The 21,926-nt window shown below is 45.3% G+C and overlaps 1 protein-coding gene across 3 annotated transcripts in view; it reads left to right on the top strand.

Annotated features, from left to right (window-relative positions):
- Positions 1–364: 364 nt before the first annotated feature.
- The window catches only part of ESPN (espin), a 284,273-nt gene continuing 262,711 nt past the window's right edge, over positions 365–21,926 (top strand). The window contains exon 1 of one of the 3 annotated variants that reach the window (XM_073603648.1): positions 365–1,733. In XM_073603648.1, coding sequence (XP_073459749.1) covers positions 1,440–1,733 — 294 coding nt within the window. In that variant the 5' untranslated portion in view covers positions 365–1,439. The remainder of the gene's footprint in view (positions 1,734–21,926) is intronic. The other 2 variants (XM_073603647.1, XM_073603646.1) reach the window with 2 other exon arrangements.

Raw genomic sequence — 21,926 nt, 5'->3', positions numbered from 1 at the left:
AATGTTCAGAAACTTTGAGTATTCCGAATAGAACGTTGAGACTCACTGTGGATTTCTAAATAAAACGTTGGGACATTTTCTGGACTTCTAAATAGAATGTTGAGACTCTTTCTGGATTTCTACAAAGAATGTTGGGACACTCCGTGGACTTCTAACTAGAACGGAGGGACAATTTCTGGACTCCTAACTAGAACGGAGGGACAATTTCTGGACCCCTAACTAGAACGGAGGGACAATTTCTGGACTCCTAACTAGAACGGTGGGACAATTTCTGGACTCCTAACTAGAACGGAGGGACAATTTCTTTACTCCTAACTAGAACGGAGGGACAATTTCTGAACTCCTAACTAGAACGGAGGGACAATTTCTGAACTCCTAACTAGAACGGAGGGACAATTTCTAGACTTCTAACTAGAATTGTGGGACACTCTCTGGACTCCTAACTAGAACGGTGGGACACTCTCTGGGCTGCTCACTAAAACATTGGGACACTTTCTGGATTTCTAAATAGAAAGTTGGGACACTCTCTGGATTTCTAACTACAACACTGAAACACTTTTTAGATCTCTAAATAAAACATTGGGACACACTCTGAACTTCTAACTGGAACATTGGGAAACTTTCTGGATTTCTAAATAGAACGTTGGGACGCTCTCTGGACTCCTAACTAGAACATTGGGAAACTTTTTGGATTTCTAAATAGAACGTTGGGACGCTCCCTGGACTTCTAACTAGAACATTGGGAAACTTTCTGGATTTCTAAATAGAACGTTGGGACGCCCTCTGGACTTCTAACTCGAAGACTGGGTCACTCTCTGGACTTCTAACTAAAATGTTGGGACACTTTCTGGATTTCTAACTTGAATGTTGGGACACTCTCTGGACTTCGAACTAGAACATTGGGACACTCTCTGGACTTCGAACTAGAACATTGGGACACCTTCTGGATTTCCGATTAGAGCATTGGGACAATCTTTATTTCTAACGAGAACTTTGGGCCACTCTCTGGACTTCTAAATGGAACATTGGGGCACTCTTTGGATTACTCAAAAGATCATTGAGACACGCTCTGGATCTCCAAAAGGAACATTGGGACACTCTCTGGATTTTTAAATAGAATTTTGAGATACTCTCTGGATTTCTAATATAGGAACGCTTTCAGGATTCCAAGTAGAATTCCCAGAGCAGGGAACCCCCCCCCCCCAGAATCCGAAGATCTTTGTAGACCTACAAACATGGATCATTCAACCCAAAGGACAGTGAAGGCCATCCATTAGAACTCATTGTAACAAAGTATAGAAAGAGCTTGTTCACGGTTTAAACAAAGAAGCTGAGATGTTGCGCTTGTCACCACAGATGATGTGTGGGGGTAAGTGAGACAAAGGAGGCAGGGGGCCCAGATGGCTTGTCCTGAAAGCTAAAGGGACCAGTTGAGCACCATGACTCTGGAAAAGATCCTGCAAGCCGCCAGGCAAGGGGACCTGGAGAGCCTGAGGAAGCTTCACGCGGAGGGCAAGCTGCTTCCAGGTCTCAAGGATCCCATGGGTGCCTCTGTAGTCCATCACGCCGCCCGCGGAGGCAAAGTGAGCTGCTTGCGTTTTTTGGTGGATGATGTGCAATTGGAAGGCAACGGCCGTGCCAGGAATGGGGCAACTCCAGCGCACGACGCGGCCGCAACGGGCAACCTGGCCTGCCTGCAATGGCTGCTCACCCAGGGAGGATGTGACTTTGAGGTAGGTGAAGATCTTGTCCTGAGTCAGGTGACTCACTTGATGGATCTGTTTACACTTATTTTATTATTCTACCTTGACACTTTGTTTCTACATCTTATGTATCTATTATGTTACATTTGCACTTTTTTATTACATTATCCATTTTAATTTGTAGAAAGTAGCAGAATCCTTAATCCTTGTTTTTTGTTTTTTTGTTTTTGTTTTTTAAGCAGGACTGTTTTCCCTTGTATCCCCCTGTATATAAATATCATCTGTGACTTTGTATCTGTAGAGTTCATGTGGTCACAGGTGAAATAATTAGTGTGGATCTCTTAGGCTCCATTCACATTTGTGTGACTTGTCATGCGACTTTGGACACATAAAGTCTCATGACAAGTCGCAGCCCCATGTGTTTCAATGGAAGCCATTCCAATCCATGCGACTTAAAGTTGCAGTCACTTTAAAAAGTCGCACTACTTGAGTGCCATAGACTGCAATGTAAATTCTCAAACATTGCATCTTAAAGTGGTTCCAAAGGCTCAAGGTTTCTTCTCAAACCTTCTGTGGGCAGCAGTCCCCCAGGCCCCCCCCCCCCAATACTTACCTGAGCCCCATCTCGATCCAGCGATGTGCACAAGAGCCTCGGTTCTCCCAGGACTCCCCCTTTTAATTGGCTGAGACAGCAGTGGGAGCCATTGGCTGTCAATTACAGCCATTGAGCCAATGAGGAGAGAGAGGGGGGCGGAGCCACGGCTCTATGTGTGAATGGATACGCAAAGCCACGGCTGCTTGCTCTATAAACTCAATGGGTAAATTTGGCAAGCAGTGCTTTTCAAACTCTGCGCCTCGAGCTGCAAAGCATCCGGGGCCATGGCATGTATAGAGCCCTGGCCCATTTTTACCCCCCCCCCCCGCAACCTGTCTGAAAGAGTCCAACGTAGGAAGCGCAAGGGCCTGCCTGACTGCATACAAATGGACATCTTGCCACCCCCCGGCCCTTTAAGAGAATGTGAGGTGGGGCGGTCTGGCCACACCTGCCAACGCGTTTCACTCCGCCCCAGAAGCTTGATCGTGGGGCATAAATTGAGGAAAATAAAATAAGCTGGCTGGTTAATAATGGTCACACGGTTTTTATTTTTATGACTCGTGGTAGAGGACTTGTAGCCACAGGCATCCGGCACCTGCTATGTCCAGTTCTGATTGGCTCACTCCTCTCAAGGTAGTGCCTATTAAGCAAACCCTTCTGCAGTATTCCCAGAAGTCTACATTAAGATACAAGTCAGATTTTAGGCACCCACTGCAATAGGAATTTCAGTTTTGGTGACATACCCCCCAAAGGGTTAAATACTTTTAAAGGGATGCTGACACTGCAACTTTCCTCACTAGAACACTGAGAGTGCACCAGGTGATTGAAATAAACCAGCCACCCCCCCATTCAGAATCAGTCTGCAATCAGGGCCAGGTCTAGGGGGGTGCTGGGGTGGGCTGAGCCCCCCCAGATCTCATTCATGCACCCCTAGGACCAGTGACATTGGTGAGGGGCTGGGGAGCACTGCTCAGTCTCGGTAATAAAGAGTCAGCATTGGTGCATAGTGCCCGGCCCCCATCTTCTGCAACACATCATTCGTTTCCATTTGATGGAGGAGACTCTGATGTGAGGGGGGGCTCTGATGTGATGGGGAGATTCTGGTGTGAAGTGGGACCCTCAGGTGAAAATATGACCCTGGTGTAAAGAAGGGTTCTGATGTGATGAGGGGTCTCTAATGTGTAGGGGGGCTCTGATGTGATGTGTAGGAGGAAGATTGAAGCTCATCACTAGTGATAGGATGAACACCCCTCGGTTTGGTTCGCACCGAACATGAGAAAAGTTTGAACCTGAACCGTGAACCCTATTAAAGTCTATGGGACCCAAACTTAAAAAATCATAAGTCCTCATTTTGAGGGCTTATATGCAAGTTATTGACCAAAAAAACAAGGTATGGGGACGCGGGTACTGCTCTGGGGGACGTGTATCAATGCAAACTTTTTTTTTTTTTAAAGATGATTTTTAAAGGAGCAGTGATGATAATGATGCTTAAAGTGAAACAATAAAAATGACAAATTTCTTATATATATAATATAGTGCCTGGGGTGTCCCCTTAGTCTGCCTGTAAAGTGGTGCATCTGTACTGTGTATAGAACCTGCTGCAGCAAAAATGACATTTATAAAGAAAACAAAATTACATTTAAATTGAAAAAAAAACATTGCCAGCAATATGAAAATGTGAAAAAAAAAATGGCGAACAGCGTGAAGGTCCCCACCAATTCATACCAGGCCCTTTGGATCTGGTATGGCCCTTTGGATCTGGTATGGATTTTAAGGGTAATCTCATGTCAAATAAAAAAAAAACGGTGTGCCCCCCCCCCCCAAAAAAAAAAAATCCATACCAGACCCTTAGGCCTGGCATGAAATTTGAGGGGAACTTCCACATAAATTTTTTTTGTAAAAATGGCATGCGGTCCCCCCCAAAAATCCATACCAGACCCTTATCAGAGCATGCAGCCTGGCAGGTCAGTAGAGGGGGGAGAGCAAGTGCCCCCCCCCCCCCCCCGAACATACCAGGCTACATACCCTCACCTCAAAGTACCTTGTCCCCATGTTGATGGGGACAAGGGCCTCTTCCCCACAACCCTGGGCAGTGGCTGATGCTCGGCCCGTTTGCCTATCACTACTCATCACTTTGATCTTCAGGTGAATGGAACAGAGTAACTACAAAAGTAACAATGTTACTGCGTGTATCTCTCTATCTCACCTATGAACAATGTTTACAAACAATGTTACTGTGTACAATCTCTCTATCTCCTGTCTGACCAATGTTTACAAACAATGTTACTGTGTATCCCTCTATCTCCCATGTGAAGAATGTTTATAAACAATGTTTCTTTGTATCCCTCTATCTCACCTAGGATCAATGTTTATAAACAGTTACTTTGTATCTCTCTAGCTCACCTATGAACGATGTTTACAATCTCTCTATCTCCTGTCTGACTAATGTTTGACTAATGTTTGTAAACAATGTTACTTTGCATCTCTCTGAAAAAGTGGCATTACTCTTTAAATACTGCTAATCTAACCTCCTCCTATTTTCATTTTGGATAAAGAAAAGAAGGACTAAAACCTGTCAGGTTATTTATTGATGTTTTTAGCTGTCTGTGTCCTGCTAGGGACATTTCCTTCCACTTCCTGGCATGGGGACACAACAGGAAGTGAGAGGAAATCTCCCCAAAGTCAGATTATTTAGTTATCTACAGAAGATTTGTCCCTCACCGCTCTTTCTTATGATAACTCTAAAAATGTACGTTTCCACTCACTCTTTTGGGGAGATTTACTAAAAATGGAGAGTGTAAAGTCTGGTGCAGCTCTGCATAGTAACCAATCAGCTTCCAGGTTTTTATTGTCAAAGCAAACTGAAGTTGTAAGCCGATTGGCTGTTATGTACAGCTGTACCAGATTCTCGGTGCTCCAGGGTTAGCAAATCTCCCCCAAAGGGAGGGTTTTGGTGACAACAATGGTCCCCAGGGCATAGAGGGGGGTGAATCTTCAAGGTGGGGGACACGGACCACAGAAAAAAAAAAAGTTTATCCAAAACGCTATCCAAAACTTTAGAAAAAAAAAGGTTTTGGCATTACATACACTTTAAGGCACTCGGGTCTTAATAAAAGTGCACAGCACAGTCACCCAGACATGTTTCAGACATTGGGGGAGATTGGTAAAGTGTATCTCTAAAGGGACACGGGCTTCTTCCCCACCTCTCTGTGCCCCATAAAGGAGGGATGGGTAATATAAAGTAAGGGGGACCTATGGTGGAATCTCAAAAGCCCCCTTTATAATAAGAGGGTGACCAGATATCCACCCCATCCTAGAGGGATGAGTACCGGGGGAGGAGGGGGGGGGGACATTAGTACCACTTACCCATTCCCAGAGTTAGGTAACAGTTAATTAATAATCATTAATTATAAATGTTGTCAGAAGCAGATTCCGGGCCTCAGTCACAGTATCCAGCAATGTATCCGTCAATTAAGTCATCCAGCGATCTCTTCATACCGCACTCCTGCCACTAAATGAAAGATCCCTGGCTGCGGTCATTTAAAGTGTTACTACACCCACAACAGTAAAATCTGTCTATACAAGCATGCTTGTTATACTCGCTGTGGAACCTAAGGGGTTAATCCTCTGCATCGTGTAAAAAAAGCTGTTTGATCCTGTCTTCTCTGATCCTTCCGTTCTTCCACTGCCCCTAATATATTACCTGATAATGCAGAGCCAGGGGACAGGCTGCACATGCTCAGTCTGGTGTGTATTGCTAGAGAGTTTTTTTTTTTTTCTTGTGAGGGTGCATGTGATCAACACAGGGCCAATCAGCACTGTCCAGACAGAGGGTCAGGGGTCCTGCTTCCTAATAGAACAATCAGTGCAAAATGAAAAGTCCTCCTACAAGCTTTAACTAGACGCTGAGAGAAGTCACAAGACTGCTATATACAGTGGGGAAATGTTGGTCTCATCTGACCACAGCACTTTCTCCCAATCCTTCTCTGAATCAAAATGAAGCTCTTTGGCATCAACTCGACTCGCCGTGTTTGGAGGAAGAAAAATGGTGACTATGACCCCAATAACATCATCCCTACAGTCACACATGGTGATGGAAACATGATGCTTTGGGGGTGTTTCTCTGATAAAGGTACAGGCAAACTTTGCCGCATTGAGGGGCCAATGGACGGGACAATGTATTGTAAACTCTTGGATGAGAACCTTCTTCCCTCAGCCAGAACACTGCAGATGGGTCATGGATGGATCTTCCAGGATGACAATGACCCAAAACATACCACCAAGGCAACAAAGGGGTGGCTCAAGAAGAAGCACATTAAGGTCATGGAGTGGCCTAGACAGTCTCCAGACCTTAATCCTATAGAAAATGTATGGAGGAGCTGAAACTTCGAGTTGCCAAGAAACCTTCAGGATTTAGAGAAGATCTGTGAAGAAGAGTGGACCAAAATCCCTCCTGAGATGTGAGCAAACCTGATCACCAACTACAAGAAACGTCTGACCTCTGTGATCGCCAACAAGGGTTTCTCCACCAACTACTAAGTCATGTTTTGCTAGGGGATCAAATACTTATTTTACTCACTGAACTGCAACTCCATTTATAACATTTGTATTTTTTTTTTTTTCTGGATTTTTGGTTGATATTCTGTCTCTATTATTTAACCCCTTCAGATCCGCGCTATAGCCCAATGACGGCTACAGCGCGGACCTACTTTGCCGGGAGAATATCATATAATCCTCCCGTGCTCGAGCGGCCTGTGCGCCCCCTGCAGGGAGCGTGTGGCGCGCTCTGTGATCAGCGAGTCTATGAGACTCGGCTGATCACAGATCGGAGTAAGGAGTCGATCCCGACCCCTTATCACATGATCAGCCAATGACAGCTAATCATGTGATGTAAACAGAGCCGGTCATCGGCTATTTTTTCTCCGCACGATGAAAGCTGATCACCGGCGTCTGTCAGAGGGACATCGGTGCCGATCAAGGAGAGCAGCCTCTGCCTCATCTGTGCCCATCTGTGCCACCTGCCAGTGCCACTTACTAGTGCCCAATAGTGCTGCCTAGCAGTGCCCACCAGCACCACCCATCAGTGCCATCTATCAGTGCCCACAGTGTCACTTATCAATGTCACCTATCAGTGCCTCATCAACAGTGCTGCCCATCAGTGTCACCTACCAGTGCCTATCAGTTCCCATCAATGCCATCTATCAGTTACACCTATCAGCGCCCTTCAGTGCCCATTAGTGCCACCCATCAGGGCCCATAAGTGCCGTCTACTCTTCTCAGTGGCAATCAGTGCCGCATTATCTGTGCCTATCAGTGCCCATCAGTGCAGCCTCATCAGCGCATATCAACGAAGGAGAAAAATTACCTGTTTGCAAAATTTTATAACAAACTATGAAACATGTTTTTGTATTTCCTCAAAATTTTCGGTCTTTTTTTGTTTATTTAGCAAAGAAAATAACCCCCCCCCCCCCAGTGGTGATTAATTACCACCAAAAGAAAGCTCTATTTGTGTGAAAAATAATGATAAAAATTTCATTAGAGTACAGTGTAGCATGACCAAGCAATTGTCATTCAAAGTGTGAGAGTGCTGAAAACTGAAAATTGGTCTGGGCAGGAAGGGGGGGGGGTGCCCAGTAAGCAAGAGGTTAACATACACCTATGATAAAAACCAGATATAGTGAATGCAGGGTCCTGGGGAGATCAGATATAGTGAATGCAGAGTCCTGGGGAGATCAGATATAGTGAATGCAGGGTCCTGGGGAGAGCAGATATAGTGACTGCAGAGTCCTGGGGAGAGCAGATATAGTGACTGCAGAGTCCTGGGGAGATCAGATTTAGTGAATGCAGAGTCCTGGGGAGATCAGATATAGTGAATGCAGGGTCCTGGGGAGACCAGATATAGTGACTGCAGGCTCCTGGGGAGACCAGATATAGTGAATGCAGAGTCCTGGGGAGACCAGATATAGTGACTGCAGGCTCCTGGGGAGATCAGATATAGTGAATGCAGGGTCCTGGGGAGACCAGATATAGTGACTGCAGGCTCCTGGGGAGAGCAGATATAGTGAATGCAGGCTCCTGGGGAGACCAGATATAGTGAATGCAGGCTCCTGGGGAGACCAGATATAGTGAATGCAGGCTCCTGGGGAGATCAGATATAGTGAATGCAGAGTCCTGGGGAGAGCAGATATAGTGAATGCAGAGTCCTGGGGAGATCAGATATAGTGAATGCAGGTTCCTGGGGAGATCAGATATAGTGAATGCTGAGTCCTGGGGAGACCAGATATAGTGAATGCAGGCTCCTGGGGAGATCAGATATAGTGAATGCAGAGTCCTGGGGAGATCAGATATAGTGAATGCAGGCTCCTGGGGAGATCAGATATAGTGAATGCAGGCTCCTGGGGAGATCAGATATAGTGAATGCAGGCTCCTGGGTTTGGTAAGACTTTAAATTTACTGTCTGGAATGCCGGGTGACGTCATTGACCAAATTTAGACAATGATGTCATCCAGGATTCCCAGCGCTATTACAGCAGCCCAGAATCTGTCATTTAATGGAGGGAGTGCAGCACCAATTCTAACAGCTGGGGATCTGTCATTGTCAGGAGTGCAGCAACAAGTCTGGCAGCTGGGGATCTGTCATTTAAAGGCAGGAGTGCAGCAACAATTCTGTCAGCTTGGGATCTGTCATTTAGCAGTAAGAGGGCAGTTATAATTCCGGCAGCCGGGGATCTGTCATTTAGCAGCGGGAATGCAGCAACAATTCTGGGACTGCTGGTGTTCACATTCAGGTTCCAGGTTTTTGATGAATTTTGTCCGAACTGTTGAGGGATCAAACATATATAAGCATCACTTGTTAGGTGAGCGAAAATACATTATGATCGCTAGCCGAGCCCCTCATTTTCAGGCTATAAGGGTATGGGGTGCCGGTGGATTGGACTAAATTAAAGAGGAGTTCCACCCGAGGTCCAGTCAAAAAAAAAAAAAAAAAATTAAAAGTCAGCAGCTACAAATACTGCAGCTGCTGACTTTTAATTGGACACTTACCTGTCCCAGGGTCCAGCGATGCGGAGGATCGAAGCCCCGCTCGTCTCCCCCTCCGTTCAGCGGCGCCGGCATTGCAACTGTGGGCGCCGGGCTGTGGTTTCACAGCCTGGCACCCACTGCGCATGCGCGAGCGGCGCCGTGCGCCGTGATTGGCCGCTCAGTCACCTGGGACCTGTAATGGGTCCCAGATGATTGACAGGAGGGAGCAGAGCGGAGCCCTTCCTGTGCCGAGGGGGAAGTGATGTCACCAGCCCAGGCACTGGAAGAGGCAGACTACGAGGGACCACCTAGCAACAGGCATTTAGAGGTAAGTAAAAAAAAAAAAAATATCCAAATTCTTTTTGTATTTTTTTTTAGGATTTTTCATGTAGTTTTTTTTTTTTTTGGGTGGAACCCCACTTTAAGTTTTTATTGCGGTCTCTGTTCCCATTATGAAGAATGACTTTATCTGTCTTGGAACTGAAAGTGAGGAAAAATCTAAAATTCTTAGTTGTCACCAGAAAAGGAATGGAGGGGAAATCTTAACACAAGCAGCACTCTCTGCCCTCCCCCCCCCCGAAAAGAGATCTGTGGTGGATTGCTTTTCAAAAGGACGATAGAGCGAGGGGCTGGCAGGACTTCAGGGGTGACGCTGTCTATTCATTGAATGTCCTTTTTTTTTTTTTTACAACTGAAGTGAAATAATTTTCTATTAAAACAACAAGCCAAGCGTCTGTCACCTGGCTGCGGTGTGGCCCATGGATAAGTTGTGTTTGGCAGCAGTATAGTTTTTGCCATGCTGCAAAACAAGATGTACTACCCCCCTCAGGCTGCAATGGCACAGTTCAGGTGGGCGGTAAAACTGCAGCTCAACCGCCTGTCTTTACACCCCCCCCCCCAGCCACTCATGTAAACCAGCCCTGATTTTCTAGAGATTTCCTCCCACTTCCTGTTGTGTCACCTGGACAGGAAGTGAAGGGAAATCTCCCCAACAAGGCACAGACAAGTGACAAAAATTGCAAAAGGCATTCTAATTCACATGCACAGCAGTGCACCCCAACGCACCACTACCATGCCTTATACTGACTTTTTTAAGGGGTTTATTCACACCAGCAGGGCGCCACTCCTTTTTTTTTTCTCGTTTTACTTTTTTAAAATTTATGGAATGTCACAAAGTGACATTCCATTCTTCTTCATCCACTGCACTGCGACGCAACGCGCTGCACCGAACAAAAAAGGTCCATGTCCTACTTTTGTCAGGGCACACCGTTGTGGCGGTATGAGCAGATCGCCTTGTTCATCCACCTGCTGCCCAGCACAGCTCCATGCGTATGGTGTGACCGGCCCTTTAAGGTGACTGTTGTCACCAAAATAGACAGGGAAGGGGAATGCAAAATTTTACAGTTGTCACCAGAACAGGAAATGAGGGGAAACTGTCCACTAGGGACATCTGTTGTGGAGACAACGGTCACAAATGGGATTTCCTCCGCTTGCTGTGTTCTGATTGAATGCACATGTGCTCATTATTATTAATTATTGTTTGTTTGTTTTTTGTTTTTTTTATGTTTTATCCTGCACAATGAACAGTGCAAATATTTCTGCTACAGAACCACAATTTTAAAATGATAATTAAAATGAAATTATATGACTTGTTTTAAAATTTGAGGCTCCATCACTATTCCAACATCAGAGCTTGTAAAATAGAAACTGTATCTAGATTAGGGGTCTCCAAACCCCTGATGGTCTGTGGGCCACATCCGTAACACTGCAAGATTTTATCCAACCCCCAGGTGATGTGCGCAGACTGAGGATCCAGATCAGCTGGTCACTGCTGATGTAAGGGGGGGGACTCTGATGATAGGGAAGACTCTCATGAGGACTCAGGTGTAAGGGGGGACTCTAATGGAGGACACTGATGTAAGGAGGGGGTGGACTCTGATAGGGACCTTGATGTAAGGGAAGACTCTCATGGGCACCCAAGTGTAAGGGGGGTCTCTGATGGAGGACCCTGATGTAAGGGGGGACTCTGATGGAGGATACTGATGTAAGCGGGGTGGACTCTGATAGGGACCCTGATGTAAGGGAAGACTCTCATGGGGACCCAGGTGTAAGGGGGGTCTCTGATGGAGACCTTGATGTAAGCGGAACACTGATGGAAGGGGGAACTTTGTTGCAGACGCTGATGTAAGGGGGACTCTGATAGGGACCCTGATGTAAGGGAAGACTCTGATGGGGTCCCTAATATAAGGGGGACTCTAATAGAGACTCTGATATATAGAGAGAACTCTGATGTAAGGGAGAACTCTAATGGGGACCCTGATATAAGGTAGGAGGCTTTGATGGGGACTCTAAAGAAAAAAGGGGGACTCTGATGAGGACACTGAAGTAGGGGGGGGGGCTCTGATGGGGACCCTGATGTAAGAGAGGACTCTAATGTAAGGAGGGACTCTGATGAGGACTGTGATGTAAGAGAGGATTCTGATGAAGACCATGATGTAAGGAGGGTCCTTAAGGTGGACTCTGATGTAAGGAGGAACTCTGATGTAAGGAGGAACTTCGATGGGGGACCCTGATGTAACTGGGAATTCTCATTGGGGACCCTAATGTAAGGAGGGCCCCTAAGGTGGACTCTGATAGGTACCCTGATGTAAGTGGGACTCTGATAGGGACTCTGATGTAAGGGGGACTCTGATAGGGACTCTGGTGTAAGGGGGACTCTGATGTAAGGGGGACTCTGATGTAAGGGGGACTCTGATGTAAGGGTAGACTTTGCTTTGTTTTATTTAGGCTCCATTCTCCGTTTCAGAAACATGAACATTTCCAGGAGGTGCAAAAAAATGCGCATTGCGTTTGCGGTGCCCTCTGAATCCCAAACACATAAAAACAAATGCGCATTTTGCCGCGTGCAAAAACTTGTGACAAACGCAGTTAAGAAAAAAACACGCAAACCAGAATGCAGCAAAATTCAGCACGAGCCGCGGTGCCGTATTTGTCGCGTGAAATCAATGGGCAGCCGTATGCGCGTCACACGATAAAATGATCCAAAAATAAAAGAGCGTACTAAACAGGCCCTCCCGCCGCGCTGGGTGTGAGCGCCGCCTTGTGTTCTTTTCTCTTCATGTTCTGAATCATGTGGATTCCAAAAAGAGATCCAAGTAAAACATATTTATTTTTCATTCATTTATAAAGCTGATTTTTTTTTCAGCCTGTAGTTTTTGTAAAATATACGATTTGGCCCCCCTACTGATAAGTTTGGAGACCCCCGGACTAGATGGATCTTTTTTTTTACTCACTTTACTCACTTTTTTACTGCTATAAACTGCATGTGAAAAAAGAAAAAAACAAAAAAAATAAAGAGAACCGAGTTTATTTCTAATGGCCGCACAATGTTGTCTTATTTTTTACCATTAAAGTATTCTCTATTATCCTGAAGGATACATTGTTTCTATATAGTACTGCTATGGGAGTGTGCAGCTGTACTTCCTATCCACGCGCTGACCACACCTTTTCTGGGTTTTTTTTTTACAGTATTTTTTGCTACAAAATTACTTATAACCCCCAAACATATATTTTTTTTACCAGAGACCCCAGAGAATAAAATAGCTATCGTTGCAATATTTTATGTTAAACCAGGGGTAGGCAACCCCCCGGCACTCAGCCCCCCCAAATCAGCAGAGCAGTGCACGGTAGTGTCAGTGAGACACGAATACATTCCAATTTCAGAATTCCCCACACCGCTCCTGCACTAAGGGGGAGGCACTGCGCCCCCCACACATTGTAAAAGATGGAAAACATGGTTTGGTTCTCTAACTTTGCTGTATCGTCAGCTCTTGTGATGGGGAAGAGTTTGGGTGCAGTTCTGCTGGGGGGGGGGGGGTGGTGCCTGTTTCCAGGAGGGGGATGACTGTCATTGGCCACTGCTAAAGCCAATCACAGAACTGCTAGCCCTGCCCACCATCTGGAGGAAGATGACTGGCTTGGTTGTCACTACCAATCTCAGAAAGAAGAGATTTCACTGTGATTGAGGAAACCCCAATCAGGGGACACTTTGTGGAATTACTGTTGAGCTTCTGGGAACTTTGTTGGAATATTTCCTGAACCTTTCCATCACTTACTACTGAACCCCTTTTAGCCACAGCCAGTATTCAGCGCAATGACATCCAACCACTTTTTCTCAACTACGGGGACCAAACTTTTGATCCTGCACACAGGCCCACTGCTTTCAGAAAATGCCCCTGACCTGAGCTCATCATTGCGCATCCATTCCATATGCTTGTGTGTGACATCACATACATCCCATACATCCCATACATCACATACAATCACATACATCCCATATATCTCATACAATCACATACATCCCATACATCCCATACATCCCATACAAGCACATACATCCCATACATCTCATACATCCCATACATCCCTTACATCCCATACAAGCACATACATCCCATACATCCCATACATCACATACATCACATACAATCACATACATTCACATACATTCACATACATCCCATACATCCCATACATCCCATACAAGCACATACATCCGATACATCACATACAATCACATACAATCACATACATTCACATACATCCCATACATCCCCTACATCCCATACAAGCACATACATCCCATATATCACATACATCACATACAATCACATACATCACATACATCCCATACATCCCATACATCCCATACATCCCATACATCCCATACATCCCATACAAGCACATACATCCCATACATCACATACATCACATACAATCACATACATCACATACATCCCATACATCCCATACATCACATACATCCCATACATCACATACATCCCATACATCCCATACATCCCATACATCACATACATCCCATACATCCCATACATCCCATACAAGCACATACATCCCATACATCCCATACATCACATACATCACATACAATCACATACATTCACATACATCCCATACATCCCATACAAGCACATACATCCCATACATCCCATACATCCCATACATCACATACAATCACATACATCACATACATCACACACAAGCACATACATCCCATACATCACATACATCACATACATCCCATACATCCCATACATCCCATACATCACATACAATCACATACATCACATACATCACACACAAGCACATACATCCCATACATCCCATACATCACATACATCCCATACATCCCATACAAGCATGTAGGCTGGATGGGAGAGATGGATCAGCAGAATGAGTGTGCCAGGACAGGTAGATGTGTCTCATCTCTGCTTCCTTTCACTACTCTGCATATCACACATATCATAGATGAGAAGAAGGTACAGCGGCGGGGCAGATGTGCAGAGAGGGTTCATTGTTGGGCCAGATAAGCAGGGGGGTCGAGCAGTGGGGCAGATGTGAAAGGAGGTGTATTGGTGGGGCAGGAGAGCAGGGGGAACAGTGGTGATGAAGGATAGCAGGGGGGTACAGGGGTGACACAGATGTGCAGGAGGTACATTGGTGGGGCAGATGAGTAAGCGGGTTACTGTGGTGCGGCAGATGAGCAGATGGGTTCAGTGTTAGGACAGAAGAGAAGGTGATTCAGTAGTGAGATGGAAGAGCATGGGGGTACGGTGGTGGAGCAGATGTGCAGGGAGGTACAGTGGTGGGGCAGATGAGAAAGGGGGTACATTGATGGGGCAGATGAGCAGGGGGGTTACAGTGGTTGGGCATAAGAGCAGGCGGAAAAGAGGTAGGACAGATGTGCAGGAGGTACAGTGGTGGGGCAGATGAGAAAGGGGGTACATTGATGGGGCAGATGAGCAGGGGGGTTACAGTGGTGGGGCAGATGTGCAGGAGGCACAGTGGTCAGAGGGATGAGAAGGGGGTTTCAGCGGTGGGATAGAAAAGCAGGGGGGGGGTACAGTGATGGGGCAGATAAGCAGGGGGTTACATTGGTGGGAAAGATGAGCAGGGGGGTTGAGTGTTGGGGCAGAGGAGAAAGGAAGTACATTGGTGGGACAGATGAGCAGGGGGTTACAGCGGTGGGGCAGGTGTGCAGAGGGGTGTAGAGGAGAAAGGAGGTACATCGGTAGAACACATGAGCAGGGGGGTTACAGTGGTGGGGCATAAGAGCAGGGGTAAAAGAGGTAGGACAGATGTGCAGGAGGTACAGTGGTGGGGCAGATGAGAAAGGGGGAACATTGGTTGGGCAGATGTGCAGGGGGTTACATTGGTGGGACAGAAGATATTGCTCTCGCTAGAATGTTCGCGGTGATACCTCACATGTGGTGCGAATACTGTTTACATATCCGTGCACAACTTAAGTATGCGTCGCTTCTGCGTGCGATTGATGGGACGCTTACAATTTTTTTTCTTATTTATTTTTATTTTAACACTGTTCGTTTAATTTTTTAAAATTTTTTTATCATTTTTATTCCTATTACAAGGAACATAAACATCCCTTGTAATAAAAATAAGCATGACAGGTTCTCTTTATGGAGAGATCTGGGGTCAATAAGACTCCAAATCTCTCCTCTACCTTTTAAAAGATCCAAAAAAAAATTGATCTTTTGCTTTAAAAAAAAAAAAAAAAAAATTGTTTACTTTGGGCCCTAGACCGGAAGTGACGTAATGATGTCGCTCTGGTCCTCCAAGACCATAGAGGTGATCAGAGACGACCTGGTCTCTGCTAATCTCAATGGCCAGCCGCGTGACCCGCCGGATCGTTTCTCAGGCGCGCTGGTTAAAACGGCAAGCCCGAGGAACTCTGGCGAGTGGCGGGAGGGATGGGCGACCCCTCCCACTGCTTCTGAATGCGATCCGGTGGCTAATTAGCCGCTCAGAGCGCTTTCATAAGAAAACCAATCGCTGGCTGAAAAAATAAAATACCGAAGTTATGGGTGATAGCTGCAGCCATAACCTCACTAAACCACTTGCCAGGCACAGCATATTGCAGCCAGCTAGTGGCTATATTCTGAGGGCAGTGTGTTTGTTTACCACGCGGCACGCTGGTTACAACAACATTTGGTGAGCTCGGGGTTAATCTGATCAATAATAGATCGCTTTCTCTCATCAGAGGCACGCCGCGCGTGCAGCACACCTGAGGGAGGATTACTATAAATAGCTGCAGAGGACAACTTTATCCTCGGGATGGATTTATCCGGCGGGCTCTGATACCTCCCGAGATGCCCGCTGCCTGGCCTGGCACTTGGTTTTCTTTTTTTGGCAATGCCTATGAGGCTTTTCAATGACCCCTCCAGCCATGAAAACACGACAGCAGTGTTAAGCCCAAAAACAAACGTTTTTTATATTGCAGCTTACCAATCCTTAGATGTGATGCCTGCATTCATTTTCTTTTAAGGGCTTACGGTGCCATGAAAAAGTATTCATACCCCTTGAAGTTTTCCACATTTTTCATGTTACAACCAAAAAAATGTAAATGTATTTTATTGGGATTTTATGTGATAGACCAACACAAAGTGGCACATAATTGTGAGGTGGAAAGAAAATGATAAATGGTTTTCATAATGTATTACAAATAAATATGTGAAAAGTGTGGGGGGGGGGGGATTTGTATTCAGCCCCCTTTACTCTGATACCCCTAACTAAAATCTAGTGGAACCAATTGCCTTCAGAAGTCACCTAATTAGTAAATAGAGTCCACCTGTGTGTCATTTAATCTCAGTATAAATAAAGCTGTTCTGTGAAGCCCTCAGAGGTTTGTTAGAGAACCTTAGTGAACAAACAGCATCATGAAGGCCAAGGAACACACCAGACAGGTCAGGGATAAAGTTGTGGAGAAATATAAAGCAGGGTTAGGTTATAAAAAAAATCTCCCAAGCTTTGAACATCTCACGGAGCTCTGTTCAATCCATCATCGGAAAATGGAAAGAGTATGGCACAACCGCAAACCTACCAAGACATGGCCGTCCACCTAAACTGACCGGCCGGGCAAGGAGAGCATTCATCAGAGAAGAGCCAAGAGGTCCATGGTAACTCTGGAGGAGCTGCAGAGATCCACAGCTCAGGTGGGAGAATCTGTCCACAGGACAACTATTAGTCGTGTTCTCCACAAATCTGCCCTTTATGGAAAAGTGACAAGAAGAAAGACATTGGTGAAAGAAAGTCATAAGAAGTCCTGTTTGTAGTTTGTGAGAAGCCATGTGGAGGACACAGCAAACATGTGGAAGAAGGTGCTCTGGTGAGATGAGACCAAAATTCAACATTTGGCCTAAAAGTAAAACGCTATGTGTGGGGAAAACTAACACTGCACATCACCCTGAACACACCATTCCCACCGTGAAACATGGTGGTGGCAGCATCATGTGGTGGGGATGCTTTTCTTCAGCAGGGACAGGGAAGCTGGTCAGAGTTGATGGGAAGATGGATGGAGCCAAATACAGGACAATCTTAGAAGAAAACCTGTTAGAGTCTGCAAAAGACTTGAGACTGGGGCGGAGGTTCACCTTCCAGCAGGACAACGACCCGAAACATCCAGCCAGAGCTACAATGGAATGGTTTAGATCAAAGCATATTCATGTGTTAGAATGGCCCAGTCACAGTCCAGACCTAAATCACATTGAGAATCTGTGGCAAGACTTGAAAATTGCTGTTCACAGACGCTCTCCATCCAATCTGACAGAGCTTGAGATATTTTACAAAGAAGAATTGGAAAAAATGTCCCTCTCTAGATGTGCAAAGCTGGTAGAGACACCCCCAAAAAGACTTGTAGAGAAAGGGGGTTCTACAAGGTATTGACTCTGGGGGGCGCCATACAAATGACCCCCCCCCCCACACTTTTCACATATTTATATGTAAAAAAAATTATCATTTTCCTTCCACTTCACAATTATGTGACACTTTGTGTTGGTCTATCACATAAAATCCCAATAAAAAAATTTAAAAATTTTTTGCTTGTAACATGACAAAATGTGGAAAATTTCAAGGGGTATGAAAACTTTTTCAAGACACTGTATATCAGGTGATCCAGCCAGCAAGTCTTTTGTTTTTTCAACAGGAAAGCTCTCCTACAGTTACATGGATGAGACAAACCATTTACCACTGACAGGGTTGCTTACAATGATCAACTTTTATTTATTTATATAAAACTTTTATCCCAAAAGAAAATCAATACTGTTTGCTGTAACTGATTACAAAAAGAGTGATTTTTGGATTCAATTTGTTAGTGTATTTAAATCTGCTAGTCCATCTAACACTCCCCTCCCCCCCAGATTGACAATGCTGCTGTCCAAAAGGTGTCCCCTGTTCTGCTTCATCCAAAGTGGGGGGGGGGGGGCGCAATCTAATACAGGAGATGTGCTACTGGCCAGATCACCAGGTGAAAACAGAGGGGAGGGAAGCCTAATACAAATGCAGCTACCACTTCTAATGATTGGTAATCTGCAATATATGACAATATCGGTTTTGGGTGTAATAACACTTTAAGGCGCAAAGATAATAATTTGGCAGTCTCTGTCAAACATTTTCCTTACTGGCCGGTACGTTGGGGCCCAAATCTGACTGCACCTCTCGTGCAGCTGCGCCAATGACTGATTACTGTACCAGTCCACTGCCAGTACCATGTGATCACTGTGACCAATCACAGCAGATCACATGACAGTTGTAAACAATCAATGGCTTCCCTTCATGCCATCCATTGTATACAATTGTATTGCTAGCTGTGATTGGTAACAGTGATCACATAGTGCAGCCAGGGCCAATCATAGCGCATCTGTACCATGTGATTATCTTTGGCCAATCACAACAAAAGACCCTAAATGAACCAGTTTCATTCAGTAAAAATGGTTGCTTATTATACCAATGAAATTCACTGGTATAAGCAATCATAATGTGTTAGAAAAAAAAAAATCCTAATCACTTCCCCAGAGTAGTACAATGTTACTTTGGTAACATTATATTGCTGTGGTCACAGTGTGTTAGAAAACAAAATCTTAAAAAAAATAAAATAGAATAAAATCTATTCTATCTATCTATCTATCTATCTATCTATCTATCTATCTATCTATCTATCTATCTATCTATCTATCTATCTATCTCTTAAAATCTTTAACAAAAATAAAATAAATAAATATATATATATATATATATATATATATATATATATATATATATATATATATATATATCGTAAAATATATATATATATATATTTTACATACTGTCTCCAGTCAGTGTCCCTGGTCACTGCCACACCAGTTATATGATAACGCTGTACTGCACTGGTGACGGTGTGTAAAAGAAAAAAATGTGATTTGTTTTTATTTTATTTTATTTTTTAGTTTCTCAATTTTCCCAAAAATTGTGACAAAAGATTACAACTTCAAAAACCTCACTATGCCTCTTACTAAATACCCTGGACTGTCTACTTTCCAAAAAGGGGTCATTTGGGGGGTATTTGTACTGTCCTGACATTTCAGGGCCTCAAGAAATGAGATCGGCCGTCAGTACATCAGATGTGGTCAATTTTTAATGATTTGCACCGTAGTTTGTGGACTCTATAACTTTCACTTTGGGTTATTTTTACCAAAGATTTGTAGCAGTATAAATTTTGGCCCAAATTTATGAACAAAAATTACTTTTTTTGCAAAATTTTATAATAGAAACGAAAAATTTTCACTTTTTTTTTTTACTTATATCGCAAAAAATAGACCTCATGTTTACACAGGCATTCCCTGAAATCGCGTCAAAATTGCGGCCGCAAAAATGGCATGACTTTCGAGTCGCGGCAGTGTGAAAGGGGCCTCAGGCTGGGTTCACACATATGTGATGCGGGAACCAGCGCGATTCCTGTGCGGGTTCCCGCATCGCATGCCACTTGCAGGCGGTTCACACTGCCCTCTGCGAACCACTGCAGGTGTCACTATAAAGTAGGGTTGCGCCAATACTAGTATCGGTATCGGTGCCAATACAGAGCATTTGCTCGAGTACTTGTACTGGCACAAATGCTCCCGATGCCTAATCCGATACCTGGGAATGAAGAGGGGACGTTGCTCGCAACCGGACGTCAGTGGGCAGAGAGTGCGGAGCGGAGAGCGAGTCCTCAACAGGCTGGCAGCAGCGGAAGGTAAGTTGGCCGGGGCAGGGGTGTAGGGCGCAGCCGCATGTTCCATCAGAATCGGTGACCGGGGCCGTCACATTCCGTAACGGAAGTAATAGTTCCATGTCTCCGTCAGAGGCTAAAAAAAAACGATGCCCATCTTGGTACACCCTGCACATAGTTGCCAACATTGTAAAAAAAAAAATTAGGGCCACTTTTTTGGCTGTAGGCAGAGTCTTATTATAATTGGGGGGGGGGGCATGCGTTTGTAGGCCTGACATAGCAAAAAAAAGAAAAATGCGGCGTGGTTTACCTGAAATAGCGGGCGTGGCTTATATGAGCATGGTTCAAATGAGGGTGTGGTTAGAGTCTGAGATGAATGAGAGATGGAGAAAGAAAGGGAGGGAGAGAGAAAGAAGGAGGGAAGGAGAGAGAAGGAGTGAAAGAGGGATGGAGGGACAGCAGCCCCAGATCCTACACCACAATAGAAATGTGTATTCCAGAGTTTAACAAATCAGCAGATAAAGATACTCCAAACACCTGGTGTTAGCCATAGGCTCTAATTGGCGGCAAAAAAGGTGACCTGCGAGCGCCATGCTGGGCGCTTGCAGGTCACTCAGCTGTGTGTTAGAAAAGCGAATGAATATTCGCTTTCCTAACACTAAACTGTCTCTCCGCCAATCAGGTGCTCGGATCTGTTACCCGTCACCTGATTGGCTGAAACGACAGGAGCTGTGATTGGATGTCAGGCGTCCAATCATAGCAGAGGACGGGAAGAGAGGGGTAAGTGCAGATGGCTTGTCAGTGGGGGGGGAGGGGCACACTGGCAGCACTTGATATGGCACAGTGGCTGCGTTTGATGGGGCACAGTGGCAGCAATTAATGGGCACAGTGGCTGCGTTTGATGGGCACAGTGGCAGCATTTGATAGTACAGTGAGGCTGCAATTAATGGGGTTTTCTCAGAATTTTTTAGTTTGTTTGCACCCCCCCAAAAAATTTTGAGCACCAGCCTCCACTGCGTTCTAGGAGCATAAATTACACATCTCATTTAAATGACCTACCACACTTTTGAAGGTCCGGGAGCACCAGTACAATGGAAAAACCCACAAAAGGACCCCCTTTTGAAAAGCAAACACCCCAACTTATAATCTATGAGCAGGCCCGGACTGGGACGAAAAAAATAGGTCCAGGCATTTTAGGCTGAGCAGCCCATTTCTTTTATATATATATACAGATCAGGGAAGCATGACATGTTTGTTATTTAACCAACCCCCCCCCCGGGTTGCCACCTGTCCGGGTTTCACCCGGACAGTTCGGGTTTTGAATCACGTGTCCAGGTTTCAGACCATCTGAAATATTCAGAATGGACTGTGGCTCCCCAAGTAATCAATTACCGCAAATGCCAAGTGCACATGGCGGGCCACACCCCCATAAACGGACAGGAGAGAGGGCTTGATCTGCTCCTCCCCTTCCCACCCCTACCCCTCTTTCTGCCCCCCCCCCCCACACTTCAATCCCCGGTGTTCTGTGCCTCAGGAAAGGGATG

Source organism: Aquarana catesbeiana, linkage group LG10 (assembly GCF_042186555.1).
Source record: "Aquarana catesbeiana isolate 2022-GZ linkage group LG10, ASM4218655v1, whole genome shotgun sequence".
NCBI lineage: Eukaryota > Metazoa > Chordata > Amphibia > Anura > Ranidae > Aquarana > Aquarana catesbeiana.
The sequence above is the reverse complement of the archived record's forward strand: the minus strand, read 5'-3'. Positions and strand labels throughout refer to the sequence as shown.